The 15,686-nt window shown below is 43.2% G+C and overlaps 1 protein-coding gene across 3 annotated transcripts in view; it reads right to left on the reverse strand.

Annotated features, from left to right (window-relative positions):
- The window catches only part of SP1 (Sp1 transcription factor), a 28,733-nt gene that overhangs the window by 7,705 nt on the left and 5,342 nt on the right, over positions 1-15,686 (reverse strand). For all 3 annotated transcript variants that reach the window (XM_081848604.1, XM_081848605.1, XM_081848603.1), the window contains exons 4-5: positions 2,899-3,067; positions 1,217-1,416 (exon numbers count right to left, since the gene is read on the reverse strand). In XM_081848604.1, the coding sequence (XP_081704730.1) occupies positions 1,217-1,416; positions 2,899-3,067 (369 nt within the window). The remainder of the gene's footprint in view (positions 1-1,216; positions 1,417-2,898; positions 3,068-15,686) is intronic.

Genomic DNA, 15,686 nt, shown 5'->3' on the forward strand with positions numbered 1-15,686 from the left:
CAAACTTCCTTAAGATCTGCAGAGAGGGCTTCACTTTGGGGAACACCCATGTGCAAAGTGAGATGAGCTAGCACACAAGGCATGGCCTTCTCTGAAACAGCATCCATTCTAACTGTCTTTCTCGGTGATATCTGCCTTATGCCATCTGCATATGCCTGTTGCTGGGTGTTGTCTTTTTTAAAAAAACCAACAACATATTTTCGTAAGTTATTTCTAATTACGTTTCCATTATTGCTCAAGTTTATTTACTTATTTACAGTAACTTTCATCTACCATTATAGGAAACACGTTTTTAGTAGCATTTTTTTTACCTTCAGCAAATTTTGGAAAGCAACTGTGTTTTTACAAATGATATGCAAAGCAGCATCTGAAAAAGAAGCTTCTAAACGAATGTGTGTAGTGCAACATTTAAAATGCAATGCTCTGGCATACTGTTACTCCACTAGCTGTAGTTCTTAATGCGTTATATTTCTGCTCTAATTGGGACACAGCTGAAATGTGGAGTGGACAAGGGTACGGATGCTATAAAAATAACATCTTCCCATTTCTTAAACCTGGGCAATATCCAAAAAATGTGTTCTGTCAGCACAATGATTTCTGTTTGTGAAACAAAACTTCCCCCAACTCTGTTCTAGGGGATCCCCCCCAATTCTTCCACAGCAGATTTAGGGAGGATGCAGTGTATGGGGGGGGGAGTAGGAAAGTGGGGGGATTCCTCACTGCACAAGCAGTAATCCTTGTGCTGGCAGGACACATTTGCTGGATACTGTTCCTGTGTTTGTGAGACCATAGCCTAAAGACTCACTATATTTTAGTAAGATCTAATTTATATATTTTAACTGCTGCTATATCTGTACTGTCCCTGTTATACCAAACTGCAAGTTTAAATATATCCCTATTGTGTTTCATGACTTCCCTGATTTTGTATGTGAGCTGGAACTGGTCTGTGACCAAAATAATTCATTCATTCATTCATAGCCTGAAGAAGGGTCTTCAATCCATAGCAGAGAGGATGACTATCTGCCCTTTAACAAGAACTCTGTAGCAGCTGGAGTCCGGAGTTTATAAGAAACACATCACTAGGGAATTCTGGGGTTCTGCTGGATGAGATCAGCCTTGCATTCATGAAGGGTTCCAACATTCCTTGTTCCAATCATTCCTTTGCCCTGAGCTGATGGTGCTGCTTGTTCAAACCACACCAGATCCTTGCACTTACCTGTATGTGTCCGCTTGTGTCGCTGCAGTTCATCACTGCGTGTGAAGCGCTTGCCACAAAACATCCAGGAACACACAAACGGCCGCTCTCCGGTATGCCACCGAAGGTGGGCACGCAGATGAGATGTCTTCCCATACACTTTCCCACAGCCTGGGATGTGGCAGATATGCTGCTTCTTTTTCCCTGGATCCCCAGTGCCCCTAAAAATAGTTCCATACATAGAATCTTTTTAATATTTTTGGAAATATTCAGTGTATTTTCACTAGACGTGCTTAAGTGAATAAATCCCAGTTATACGTCTTCTGAATCCCTTCCCAATTCTCAGTCTTTACCTTGAGACCAGCATCATGTTACATCCTGCACGTCTCTAAAATGTGTGTGTGTTTTTTGTGTACTTCTAACCCACTTTAAACCAATAAAATAATATAACATGGATCTCCCTTTAAAATTTAAAATTAGATGCTCTACAGCTACACAAATAATAAGGCCAACGAGAGCACTTACTATCAGCTTCGCTATCAGATTCCCACATTAGTGGACAGTTATTTTTCAGTTCTCTCGAGCAGATTTATAGACCAGCCTGTTCTAAGAGATTAGGAAGAGAGTCAATGGCTCCTGTAACTACAAGGAGACAATTCCCTATCTCAAATACGTGTGCTTTAAATTTTTCTTTGCTGGTTTAAGTGATGGTTATTTCAATTGCAAGCCACCTTGAGAGGCCTCTAGTGGACTGAAAGGCAAAATGCTGAACAAACATATCTAAGCAGGTGCTCTCTGCTCATCTATGGCTAATAATTTAAACAATGGCCATAAATTACCTCGTTCCCACCCCTACCTTTACTTTGCACTAATTGCTTGTGCAAGTTTCATGTCCTGAATACAGGCAGTTTATGTTTAATTGCTACAGCAAGGAAGTTGAGTTTCTGTAGCACAGTTAATTACGCTCATTCATTGGATTGGTATAGGCAGATGCTACATTATTCGGCTCTGGAAATGTGATTTATTTATTTTAAGCCCAGATCCATAATTGGGCGAGGAAATGTAGGAAATAAATGGGACAGCAAAATAAATGCAGATGGTAATGGAGGAATCATGCTGGATATGAGTTGGAGGAAAGAATCCATGGGTACTGCTGGAAGGCTCCCCATTGGTTCCAGGCACCCAGAAAATGAACACTTCATTTCCCATGAGACCATGAGAAGCTTTATTTAGTTAGTATTGCAATCAGAAGCAAAGGCAACAGAAGCCTGATTGTAGCTCCCCGTCACGTAACCCTGGCAAAACTTTGGTCTACATGGAAGCACAAGACGCACAACTTCACCTGAAACCACCGCCATCCTACCCAGGCAGCTCTAAGCACTGAAATCTTGCAGCAGGGTGATTGTGGCTAAGACTCTTCTCACAGAAAATAAACTGGTTGAACAAATCATTCTCCCCCACCCCAGCTACATGGAACCCAGGAACTGTAATTTTGGGAGGGAACAAGGAGGGCTGGCTACCCTCCTGCAGATATTTCTCCACCTCCTCAAAACAATTCCCAGTATTCTTTGAGGATGTGTACTTGCTGCTATGAAAGTCCTGGATGCAAAAGGTGACAAAAGAACTCCAAGCCAACTCCATCCCTCACTTGCACCACAGCAGACAACACATTAATGACACATGCTATGCCTGCGCAACCTTACCTTCCTTCGTTGTCTTTGCAGTAGGGGCAAGTGCATGCTTCTCTGCGCATCCTTCGACCTTGCTGCGGCTGAGCGTCCGGGCTGGCCTCTCCTTCTTCAACGGTTGCCCCATCATCAGCCAGCCCGTCGCCACCAGTGCCATGAAGGCTGAGGTGGGTGTTATGATCACCTGCGGGAAAACAATTTTGCTTTGGATTTCATTATCAAAATGGCAATGGTACACACAACCTACAGAAAAAGAACAACCCGGTTAAAACCAACACCGCATTTGGCTTTTCAGTTTAGCTGTCTGGGTAGTTTCTCTCCCCATCCTGCCCCAAAGGAAATGAGAAAATTACTCTTTGGAGTAGTGAGCAAATGGAGAGCTTTCACATTTTCCAGTGAGGGACAGTTCTTGCATCTCCCACAGGCAACTTCCAAAAAAATCCCCATACGCATGTTGCCCAATGGTTCTTTCCCCTCCTCTCCCCTGCAGCCCCCAATGCACTCTCAAAATCTGCTCTAGGGGCTTGGAGGTCCCTCCAGAGCAGATTCCGAGTGCCTGTGCAAGGAGGAAGGCAAAGTCCTGCTGTGTGCACAATGCTTCTCTGTTTTGACTAACTGCAGTTCATCATTAAGCTCGAAACGGTGGTTCATCTTCACTATGGTTTTTTTTTTTTTTGAGATTAACCGCAGCTTGTTGGGTTCAGAAGACACAAACTGCTGCTGATCCAAAACGAAGTGAACACTTCCTAACTCCTTGTAGCCACCCTGGAGGACAAAGTAGTACTTAGTAACTGTTGTCTAAGAATATGAAAACTATCTGAAGCTACTAAATCCCCACCACTACAGTAGGTTGCACTGGGGCCTAGATTCTTTTGAAGTCTAAAGTTTTTACCTTATGTATTACACATTACAGCTTTGTTCAAGTTTCTTTGTTTGGGAACTTACAAAGTGCTGGGCTTAACAGAAAGATTTTTTAAAGTATCCGTTTAACGGGAAATGATTGTAGTAGCACCCGGGGAGCTAATCTGCAAAACAGATGCGAACCATCCCAATAATAGAGAGAGAAAAGGCAATAAATACAGCAGGCTGGGAGAGAGAATAGTTTAAGTAGTGCTTCTCCTAAGGAAGATATCAGGGTTTTTTTTTTCTGGGAGCCTGCTAGCTGGCTAATTACTATGATCACAGAAAGCATACATAAAGTTGAAAAATCATCTGTTAACAGCCCATGCACCATATTCTCTCCTCTTTTCTCTCAAAAGCCAATATCCAATTACAAAAACCATAGGAATTATAGCACAACACTGATGAGTTTTCAAATGCAGGCAAGGATATAAAACATTTTGTAAAGGGAGGGGAACCCTGAATGAGTGGGACACTTTCAAGCCTATCAATTTTAGTTTCCATTTTATTGGGCCATTCTTATGCTGTCATCTAATTGCTTCTTCCATAACTCCCCACTACACTTCCCAAATAGTTTATTTTCCTACAAGCTTCGCTGCTTGATTATTTTCACGCATTGGGGGGAGTGAGGCGGGGAGAGGAGTATCACGCAAATCGTAACAGATGCAAAACGCAGCAGGCTGAGCAATCTGTTTTCAGAGGCAATTAGCATATGCCAGTAGTATGGTCCAGCTCACTCATTTCCATCGGACCAAGGCATACATAAAGCCGTTAGGAGTCTGCAATACAAATTGTGCAGTTAGCTCTGCAACGCGGCTTCCATTTAAAAGAAGATACACAATCGCTCCTTAAAGCCATTGCTGTCAATCAACCTCCAATGCATATGCCATCGCAGTACTCAAGAGTATGGGACAAAAATGCACCGTTGTCTAAGGTGGGTGCGATTCTCAGGTAATGCTGGGTGGGGGTGGGGGGCCGACTATGCCATAGGGGTTATCTAGTAAAACGCAAGCACCCTCTGGTCCCAGGTTAGACACTCAGCATCTTATATAGTGCTTTGAAGTTTTTGAAATATTTCACATGAATTATCTTGATAATCTTGTAACAGCACAGGCCAAGCCTAGTATATTATTCTACACTGAAAAGGGGGTGGAGGGCTGGACACCCTGACAAACAACTGGTGCATTATACGATTGTGAACTAGGCGTTAGGAGACTCATCTCCACTGCCAGCTATCAACAGCTACCTCTGACAACCCTTTGTTGTGGGACAACAGAAAGAGAAGGCTGTTGCCCTCATGCCCGGGCATCTGAGCTTACTAGAGACATCTGGTTGGCCACTGTGAGGAACAGGATGCTGGCCTGCATAGATCTTTGATTTGACCCAGCAAGGAATATTTGTTTATGCCTGGGTTGCTGTTTTTTTGAGGGGGGGGGGGATTTACTGAATACAAGGGTGTGTTGGAAACATAGAATTGTAGCGTTGGAAAGGATCCCCTGAGGGTGATCTAATCCAACCACCTGCACAAAGCACAGCCATCCCTGGGTGGGCTCGAACCACCAACTTTCTGGTTAGTAGCCAGAGACACTGACCTATTGCACCAATGGAATTATTTTATCTCTTCACTGCATTTTGGTCTAAGTAATATGTTCTCGCCTCCCTATTAACAAGCTTATGTGTTGCCCTGAGTAGTCACTTGCCGCACAAGGAAGTTCTGACATCGGTAACACTGGATAGTTGCGCAAACATGAGACCTGCTAAACCAGTATGTCTGAATTGTAAACTGGACCAAATTACAACTCTCAAGTTTTTGTTTATTAGCTCACCACACTAAAGAAAAATCTGGTTCCAGGTGGAAATTTAAAAATGGTACAATACCAGGACTGTAAGCAAAGAGACATAGAATAAATGTGAGGAAATGACGCATTAAAATAAATTAAGTACTGGTGATGAGGCAGAAGATTTACATTAATACATTAGCCGCCCTGAGCCCGGTCTTGGCTGGGGAGGGCGGGATATAAATAAAAATTTACTATTATTATTAATACATTATTTTAGGAAGATGCAAGCATATGAAAGAAATACTTATTGCTGTGTAAAACTTTATTCTGTTTACTTTGTGCTTGAAGTTAATAAATAGTAATAATGAGCTTCAAATCTAGTTTGATTCATGTGCCAAGCAAATTGCAATATTTGGTACTGGGATCCAACACGAGTTAAAATGTGCTCATTTTTTTTTATTTGCTGTTTCTTGTAGCCATAGAAACAGCTGACAAAACTAGTGGAGCTGGTTCTGAGTAAGATTACTTCACTTTAGTTACTGAACCTTTTTTGAGGACTACAATGAGATTTGAGACCTACTGAAGACAGTGACGTTGTCATACACCAGTCTTCAAAATCTGTGCTGGGGTTCTAGCCATTCTAAGCAGGGTTTTATCATTCTCAATAAAACTTATTTGTGTCCAGATGCCTGACTTAATTTGCTTAAGTTACTCAAGATTGCGTATCTTATTTCTAACACCAGGGGAGAGATTGGGGGGGCGGGAATCTATGGAATATGAGAACCCGACGCTGGCTTCTAGGAATCTGAATTCTGCCCTCCAGCGTCTGTTGCTGTACACTTATAAACAAGTTGCATTTTAAAGCTTATTTGCTTGCCTTTTGTCCCCACATTACCTTACATTAGAGGCAGGAACCTTTTTCAAATTGAGGGCTGTATTTCCTTGTGGGTTACTTGGGGGGAGTGCATGCCAGTGGTGGGCGGGCAGGGCCAGAATAAAGGCTGCATTCCAGCCACAGATGTTTCTACACACCTCTCCATCCAGGCAAGCAAAGTACTTAAGGAGGGCTGGTAGCAGATATGGATTGGAGAGAATCCTAAATGACACATACAGAATTGTGGAGGGCCATGCCTGTCACCTGCTCTTGCACCTAATGTTCTCAGTCCATACCTTTGGTGCAGATGGTAGTTGTTTCTTGACAAATCCTCACTTATCTCTGGGCAAATTGCCCCAGATTGTCTCTTTCTTTAATTCTTATTTTGTTGAGAGTTTATCTTGAAGTCAAAACTGGCAATGCCCTCTAGCAGCCAAGGGATAAAGTGCAGCCTCTGCACAAGCCCTGGCATGCCCCAACTCCTGTTTCAATTTCCAAGCCTCAAAATAAGATACGCAAAGAGGGGTATAGAAAATTCTAGATCCCACTTACTCGACTACCTTCCAGCACTAAAGTAGAAGTCACAAGTGTTCTCTTATCAGGCATTTGCTCTTCTGCTTTTCACTTGGAATGCCTGTGTACCTCTGCACATTAACACACCTCACTTCCTTAAGGTTCCCTATACCAGCTCACAATCCAGGTCCAATTCATTGCAAGTAGCAGAGATGATGGCTGAAGAAAAAATATTATGAAAGCAAGCTTTAAACCGCAGATTTATCAAAGCTTTGGCTGATTCATCTGCAGGGGCAATTCTAAACAAAGTGAGGCTGAGAGTTAAGGGCACACACATTTTTATTTCTTAAGGCTATTTCCATTACATTGCATAATCATTAAATAGAATGGAGACAATATTATGTCCTACACCCCAATACTCTTTGCTTATAAAGTTCCCAGTTCCCTTCCTTTTTAATATCTCAAAAGGAACCTATATTGAAGTCTGACTTGTAAGAGGTAGATGACAGATCAGTTAATTTTTTTTCCAGGTGACAGCTCTACGGAAAAACTCCATAGTTTATAATCAATGAGAACGAGAGAAGCTACCAACTCAATTCATGGACTTTTCAAAACCCTCTGTAGAATTCTGTGACAGCCAGAATACTCTGATGGCAGCAGATTTTCTACACCCATCAACCTTGAATTACCTGCACCATCAAGACAAAATGAGTCTTGAAGTTTGCCACCACAGTTTGCCACCCAGAAACATTTAAAGAATAATGAAGCTAGGAAGTGCCCACCTGGCTATCAATTACATGCCAACCCTTCCAGCAACGTCATGGATAGTTTTTGGCTAGTTAGACCAAAGTAATAGCAAATGGCTAATTGGATAGAAATCAGATTCAAAGCAAGTGGAGCTGGAAGAGAAGCAGGATGCCCTAGGGAAGTCTGAACTCTAACCTCTTAGGGTGAGGTGGGGCTACGGTTAAATCCAACAAGGGCATCTCTAGAGTTGGCCACGGTGCAGGGAGGGCTGCAACTCGAGGCCTTCAAAGGCTACAGCTACTAGCTTGGAGAGGTCAGGAACAAGCAACTTCCCCAGTCACTGTGGCCACTTCTCTTCCAGTAGCACCTTAAAGACCAACTAAGTTAGTTCTTGGTATGAGCTTTCGTGTGCATGCACACTTCTTCAGATACACTGAAACAGAAGTCACCAGACCCTTAAGGTGCTACTGGAAGGAATTTTTTTATTTTGTTTTGACTATGGCAGACCAACACGGCTACCTATCTGTAACTGCCACTTCTCTTGTTAGGCAAGCTGAAACCAGCTAATCCTCAAAACCAAGAAGCCTAATTCAGCTATCCTCCCTCTCTCATGGTGTCTTTCCTGCTTATCATCCACTGAGTAGAGAACTGAAAGGCAGTTCTTGCCCAAGAATCCTCTGGTCAAAGTTCACAAAGTTGCTAAACACTGATCTCTCTACTTTATTGCATGCAAACACAAAATTAACACTTTCTTCTTTCTGAATGAAGTGCTAGACTCCAAGCCTAAAAGTTTGCAGAGTCATCAATAAGAAAAATTTGGTAACTTGGGACTAAAAGCCCAAAACCTGTCAACATTGTGTCAAATGACTACATGTTCTGAGAACCTCTCCTCCAAATAAAGTGAGTTTTGCTCAACTGCTTTATTTTAGGGTTGGTGCCAGCACACATGTACACAAAGCAGACTGGAGTGTTACAACAACAAAAGAAGCCAGTATTGCCCCATACTTCAAGTATGAGTTAAGGAAGAATACAAGAGGAAGGATTAAAATGTGTCAGGTTGTTATTGTTTTTACCATGTGTTACCAGGATTCCTTTAACTTTTTGTTTACTGCGGTGATCACGGCCAGCCGTCTTGGAATGTTTGCCATGAGCAAGACAGCACGAATTCAGTACTTGCTGTGTTATATACGAACTCTCCCCCTGCCAACTGCCATCCAAGACATCAGGAGAGTAAAGGCAAAGGTAAAGGGACCCCTGACCATTAGGTCTAGTCACGGACGACTCTGGGGTTGTGGCGCTCATCTCGCTTTATTGGCCGAGGGAGATGACATACAGCTTCCGGGTCATGTGGTCAGCATGACTAAGCCACTTCTGGCAAACCAGAGCAGCGCATGGAAATGCCGTTTACCTTCCCGCCGGAGCGGTACCTATTTATCTACTTGCACTTTGACGTGCTTTCAAACTGCTAGGTCGGCAGGAGCAGGGACCAAGCAACGGGAGCTCACCCCGTTGCGGGGATTCGAACTGCCAACCTTCTGATCGGCAAGCCCTAGGCTCTGTGGTTTAACCCACAGCGCCACCTGCATTCCTATCAGGAGAGTAGATGGGGGCAATTCTGTGTCAATGCAAAGCTCCTGGGTCTCTCTCCTGCACTCCAATCCAAGGGAACCATGTGGCTTCCCATTGATGAACTCACCCAAAGCACATCCCTTACAGAAAGCATAGAATCATGGCATTGGAATTGACCCTGAGGATCATCTAGTCCAACCTGATATGCAGCTGTTTCATATGGGGATCAAATCTATGACCTTGGTATTATCAGCACTATGCTCTGACCCAGAGGTATTCAACCTTTTTGAGTCCACAGCTCCCTTTACCAACTGCATTCTTTCTGTGGCACCCCTATGGGGCTCAAGAGTCCAGTTATGTCACCCCTTGCCTGCACAGCTGGCAGCCTCTCACCCTTTCTCAAACACCCTCCCTTGTGGAATGTTCCCTCAGCCTCCTCTCCCCTTTCATTGGGAGTCCTCTGGGCAGCTGCTGCTGCCACCCCTGGTCTCTGAACTGCACCCCCACCCCAAAGAGAGGTGCATCCCAGAGACACCATTCGTCTGTGGAGCTTATAGCCAGGGCTGCTGCAATAAACAGCTGTGCAAGCCTTTCGGAGGTAGAGATGTGAGAAGGCATCAGAAGAGGGAGGGAAGGAAAGAGGGACAGAGGCTAGTGTTGCCCACGGCACCCCTGACCATCATTCAAGGCACCCCAGGGTGCCACGGCACACTGGTTAAAAACCACTGGTCTAACCAACTTAGCTATCCAGCTGTAAATAAATATCTATGCAGAGATAAATTTTTAAAGTCTGCACAGCAGTTATACAAATCAATGTCTTCCACTGGACTATCAACACAATCAAATGCCAACATACCCAAATGTCACCTATAGTTAAAATGCAGGCGTGGGCCTTCAGCTGTTGTTGGAATACGTCTGACCATGGGCCATGCTGACTATAGATGATGGGAGTTGCAGTCCAATAACATCTGGCGGGTCACAGATTCCTAGTCAACTTTGGGTTGAAAGGAAGCAAGCACCCAAACTAGAACACAGTCATGCAATGTGCCTTAGCACAATGAACGTTTGTGCAGAGCCACTGAAAGAACAGAGTTGTCTTCGGGCCTAGACATTCTGTGTACTCAAACACTCTTTCCTTATTTAAAAAACACTTCACTTATTAAATATCTTGTGCACTAAAAGAGGCAAGAGCCCCACATCTCACCACAGAGCAAGTTGAAAGTTGCACTGTTAGCTCTTGAACAAATGACTTGATTTCAGAAGCTTAACTTTCTGGTTTGCTTTATTTGAAGAACCATGCCAGAAAGAATTAGGACTCAACGCATATGTGTTGTGATCTGCAAAACTTACTTATTTTTTCACAAGCATGATGAACTGCAGCTCATATATATGCTCCCTTTGATGTATTTTTTTAGTTTTTAAATAAAACATAGTAATTGTTCTAAACAATTACACATGGCTACCATGAATTATCCCTTAGAATACATTTGCTCTCTAGTTGAGCAGAATGAATTAAATATATTTTTTGCCTTTTGGCTCACTGCTCTTTCTTTAACCGACATCCTTGTCTCTCGTCAAACTTGCTATTCAGTGTGTTTTAATTTCGCAAACTAGCTCAGTGTTGGCTAATCACCATGCTGAATATTAGTAAGCCATACTCAATGTGGCGTTCTATCACCAGAAGTGGCCTGGATTACACTAAAACAGTAGTTTGACTAGTCTTACCTACATGACAAATCACACCTTAAGATGGCGAAAAGTGACAGGTGGATGGGACCCCAAATTTGGGTCTTCAGCTGTTTCTGGACTACAATTCCAATCACCCCTGCTAGCTACGGATGATGGGAGTTGTAGTCCCAAAACAGCTGGAAACCCAAGTTGAGAAACCCTGCATCAGGGCAATAGGATGCTGGCAACTCCAATGGAAGTCAGAGAAGAGGAAAGGAAATGAACGGCTAAAAGCAGCTATAAACATGAAAGACTGTGTCAAGCATTCAAAGAAACCAAAAGAAGGCATGTACTGGAGGCACAACAACCATGTCCTGTTCTCAACTACCCCATAATCTATCATCACATTCAGTAGGCTCAAAACGGGCTGTGCACATGCAGGAATGCAGAAAAGTGGCAATGTGGCACTGGGCATTGAATTCAGCTTTGTAGGGAGCTGAGCTCCCCCCCCCTTTTTTTTAAAGGTGTTTTAATCTACCCCTTACGGCTGTGAAGATATGTTTGAAGTGTGTGGGCAATGCCTGCTGAAATCTCAGCAGCCAGAGGAATTGCTCAATATGGCTTCCTGTGGTCAGAAGGCAGAACTTTACTGCCCTGGAAACATCCTTGCCCACGATTTGCAGAATGAGAAACTGTTAATCAAAAATAAATTAAGTAAATATGCCATTTTTGTGGGCTACAGAATTTCACTTTTCTTGGTGCAGAGTTCAGATTGCCTCAACGTATTTTTGAGGACACAATATTCTTATAATAATCTAGCCCTCTCAGCATGAAAATCTGATACACCACAATGTGAGAGAAGCAGGATATACACTAAACCATGACTACTAATGAGGGACACATTTGCAAACAAGCGGCTATGTGGAAAGATGCCAAGAACAAAAACCTCACCTGCAGTTCTGCACGTTACAAAAACAGTTTCCCCAAAGCAGCTTAATTACCCTTTGTGAAAGAAAGAGAAGCTAAACTAGGCAACACTTAAAAATCATTCTCTGGTTCTCCAACTCACTGGAGAGACTTCTTTTCAAATGCACTACTTAATGTTTAAACATGCACCATTCCCAGAAACCAATGCAAAATAGGAGCAAAAACAAACAAGACAGGCTTTCTAAACAGAATTACTTTTCCCAAGCAGTATTAGATCTCTTTCAAAACAAGGCTGCACATTTGGAGTGCCAACAGCTAGTTTTAGAGTACCTTTATACAAATCTATGGTCTTGTTTTTAATCTACTGTCTTAAGAGTAGACTGTTTGCAACAGAATCATGTTTTTTGCTCACCAGTGGCCCTTTGTAACAAATGGCAGCCTTTGTGCCATTCTGAATGCTACACATTTCAAGAGTGATATCATAGCCATACTGCATCCTTCCTTTGTCTTTCTAAATATACATTCAAACTACCTCCACACTGTATAGCTGCGTAAAAATCTCCTTTATCTTATTAATTTACTTAAAGCATTTGTACCCCATGCCCTACCCACAAGCTTACAATAAAAAAGTGACACTAAAGGGAAGAGGAACAGGGACGGAAGAAGAAAATCTAAACCTGAACTAAGGCACCAGTTATTCAACAGTTGTTCCTATGATGACCAGCTGTCACAGTTCAGGGGCAAGAAGGTGCCTGATGGAGCTGGTCTCTCACCCCAGAACTGATGGAGTAAGCAAGGAGGCCTGATGGAGTTGGCCTGTCCAATATGGTTCTGGGGCTGATAGGAACTGTAGTTTGAAATATCCGGAGGGCACCCAGTTGGCAAAGGCTGCTGTATGCAATGCCCTGTCTCTGCTGGACTGATTATGAATCTGAATGGTTAATGTCACCAACTGGTGGGGGGTCAGCTATGAGTCAGCCATTCCTAGTTCAAATATCAACTTAGCTCACACAACTATCCTTTGCCCAATTGCCTAAGAGACTTGTAGGAGAAAGAGATGGAAACTGCACAGCTCAGGACCAGTGGTGTCCAAACTTTTTTAAAAGAGGGCTAGATTTGATGAAGTGAAGGGCTCTGAGGGCCAACCAAAGTTTTTGACCTTTTTTTAAGGGTTGAAGTTGTTAACCTTTTTTTTTAGGGTTGAAGTTGTTGAGGGTTTTTTAGGATTTTACCCACGAAATAAACTGCCACAGGAGCCGGATTAAACTGACCGGCGGGCCGAATTAGGCCCCCCGAAACAGACTTTGGACATGCCTGTACTACTGGAAAACTTAAGGTCAGACACTTCCGTGGTGGCCAAATTTGGCCCTCCAGCTGTTTTTGGACTAGAACTCCCAGTGGCTAACAGGACCAGTGGCCAGGGATTATGGGAATTGTAATCCCAGAACAACTGAATGGCCAAGTTTGGTCACCACGGCTTTAGGGTTTATTTTGTCTACAACCAAAAGGGCTAAAACACTTTATTCTCGTTTTTAAGAAATGCAAATGCAAAACAAGGGTTGTATTTGCAGATAATGTGACACCAAAACCCACAGTTATTACCCACAACCTGACACCTATCATATGTAACAGGCAGGCTGAGGCTGGGCTGCATTGCAACCTAGTGTTATTTATACCCACATCTGCATTCATGAGGGCAATGCACCTACCAGCTACATCTTAGCAATAGCAACCTTCCTTGATTTCTATGCATGTTTCAGAGCAAGTGTACGGAACCTTTGGCCCTCCAGATGTTACTGGGCTCCAGCTCCAATCAGCACTAGCCAGAATGGCTAACAGTCAGTGGCGATGTAAGTTGGGAGTCCAGAAACATCTGCAGATGCAATGATTCCCCATCCCTGTTTAAGCATTACAGATCCTGGGAGTAGTCATGGCCAAGGACAATGAGCTGTTGGTTCACACATTATTTTGTTTCTATGACTGAAGACATAGGTCAGACATCTACAACAACAAAGAGCATCACAGTGACATGTGGTCTATCCTTGGACTATCTGACTATCAAGGTCTGGCGAAGGACATAATCTTTTTTCAGTAAAAGCAGCACTCCCCTCCAATCGTCCCCCTGGAGCTCCTCCTCAGAGAGGAAAACTTTTTGGATTAAACCACTTGAAGTCCACAAGTTTTTCCACTTATAATCAACAGCAGCTGAGGTGTGTGAGTAATAGCTGAGTAACACTAAGGCAGGCACCCCCAAACTCAGCCCTCCAGCTGTTTTGGGACTACAACTCCCATCATCCCTAGCTAACAGGACCAGTGGTCAGGGATCATGGGAACTATAGTCCCAAAACAGCTGGAGGGCCGAGTTTGGGGGTGCCTGCACTAAGGTATAGGGGAGATTATATCCCCCTCTCAGCAGCCCATACCTCAGACTTTAGAAAAGGGGAATTATGTTAGGAACTCTAAATACTAAGCTTCACTGTAACATGAAGTTTAGCCCTGTGTCAACAGCATACAATTTATTCATTTTTAAAGATTCAATTCTGCTCCTTCCAAGTCCCAGAGGTCTAATCCTAAAGTTAATGTAATAAATATCTATTATCTTATGGTTTCAGATCTTTTGAATTCCACATCACGTCACAAGAATGAATGTAACACAGCTAGGCTACAACCCTGGACACACTTATTTGAGTGTTACTCTGAGCTCATTGGCATTTGTGACTCAACACAGCATGTTTATTCTTTTCCCCCACCCCTCCTCTTCAGCTTCTGGAATTTCTCTTATTCCTATTCCCTATGTGCAATCCTGAATTCCCAGGCCACAAGGGTTTTACTTGCACATTCTTTGCCATCCACTGATATCACTGAGCAAGGGAGGAGTTAACAATGCATAAAGCATCCTCAGTGAACTCTGGAAACAGTGATCTCAGAAAACGGGAACACAGTGACTGGATCCCTAACCAGTGGCTGTATTTATAAATCTTGTGTTATACTGTTACGTTACATGAACAAAGGGGAGGGAAATTCCACATTTAAACGACTGATTGTACACAGGGAGCCTCAAAAAGAATAAATAAACCACAGCTTGGTTAATGCAACCAGGCGGAGAGCCAATCACTTATGGCATCAATTTCTCCCCATGCCCTCAGACCCTCCAAACATGGCGAAGCCTAAGACACTGAGCTATCTCTGTAGATCTTGGGGGCAGGGGTTTACTTTGGACATTTTCTGCAGCTGGGTGGAAGGTGTTTCCCTGTAGCACTACTTAATCATACTGTGGGGTGTGTGTGTGTGTGTGTGTGTGTGTGTGTGTGCGCGCGCGCTGCAGCTTTGTGGATCCAGCCAAACTTGCGGGTCTTTTCCATCCGGTCATCACTATCAGGAAGGAGGGAAGTGACTGGATGGAAAAGATCTAGGTGTTGGGTTCAGATTTGGTATTTACACATTTTGCAGCTACATGAGATCATACTACACAAAAGGAGCTTCTGTGGAGAAATAAGTAAGAGAAGCATTTTTTAACACTCCTCCACAACCCCATTATTTCAAAAATGGTTGCTGGGAGTGTGCCAGATCTGCTTTGCCACTTAGCTGGTCACTCCAGAAATGGCCAGCTCTCTACACAGTCGCAAGCATTATAAAGTATATTTATAGGCAGGCAGCCATCATAGCATTAACAGCCATCTAAATCTACCTAGAATATTACTGGGGAAGCCCAGCCAGATGGGCAGGGTATAAAGAATAAATTATTATTATTATTAGTGAAAGAAAATGAGAAGTAATAAATAGTCTTCCGTATGGAAGGTCCCAACGTAAATTTATGATGTTAT

The sequence above is a fragment of the Podarcis erhardii genome (assembly GCF_964252035.2).
Source record: "Podarcis erhardii genome assembly, chromosome: 2".
NCBI classification, from domain to species: domain Eukaryota; kingdom Metazoa; phylum Chordata; class Lepidosauria; order Squamata; family Lacertidae; genus Podarcis; species Podarcis erhardii.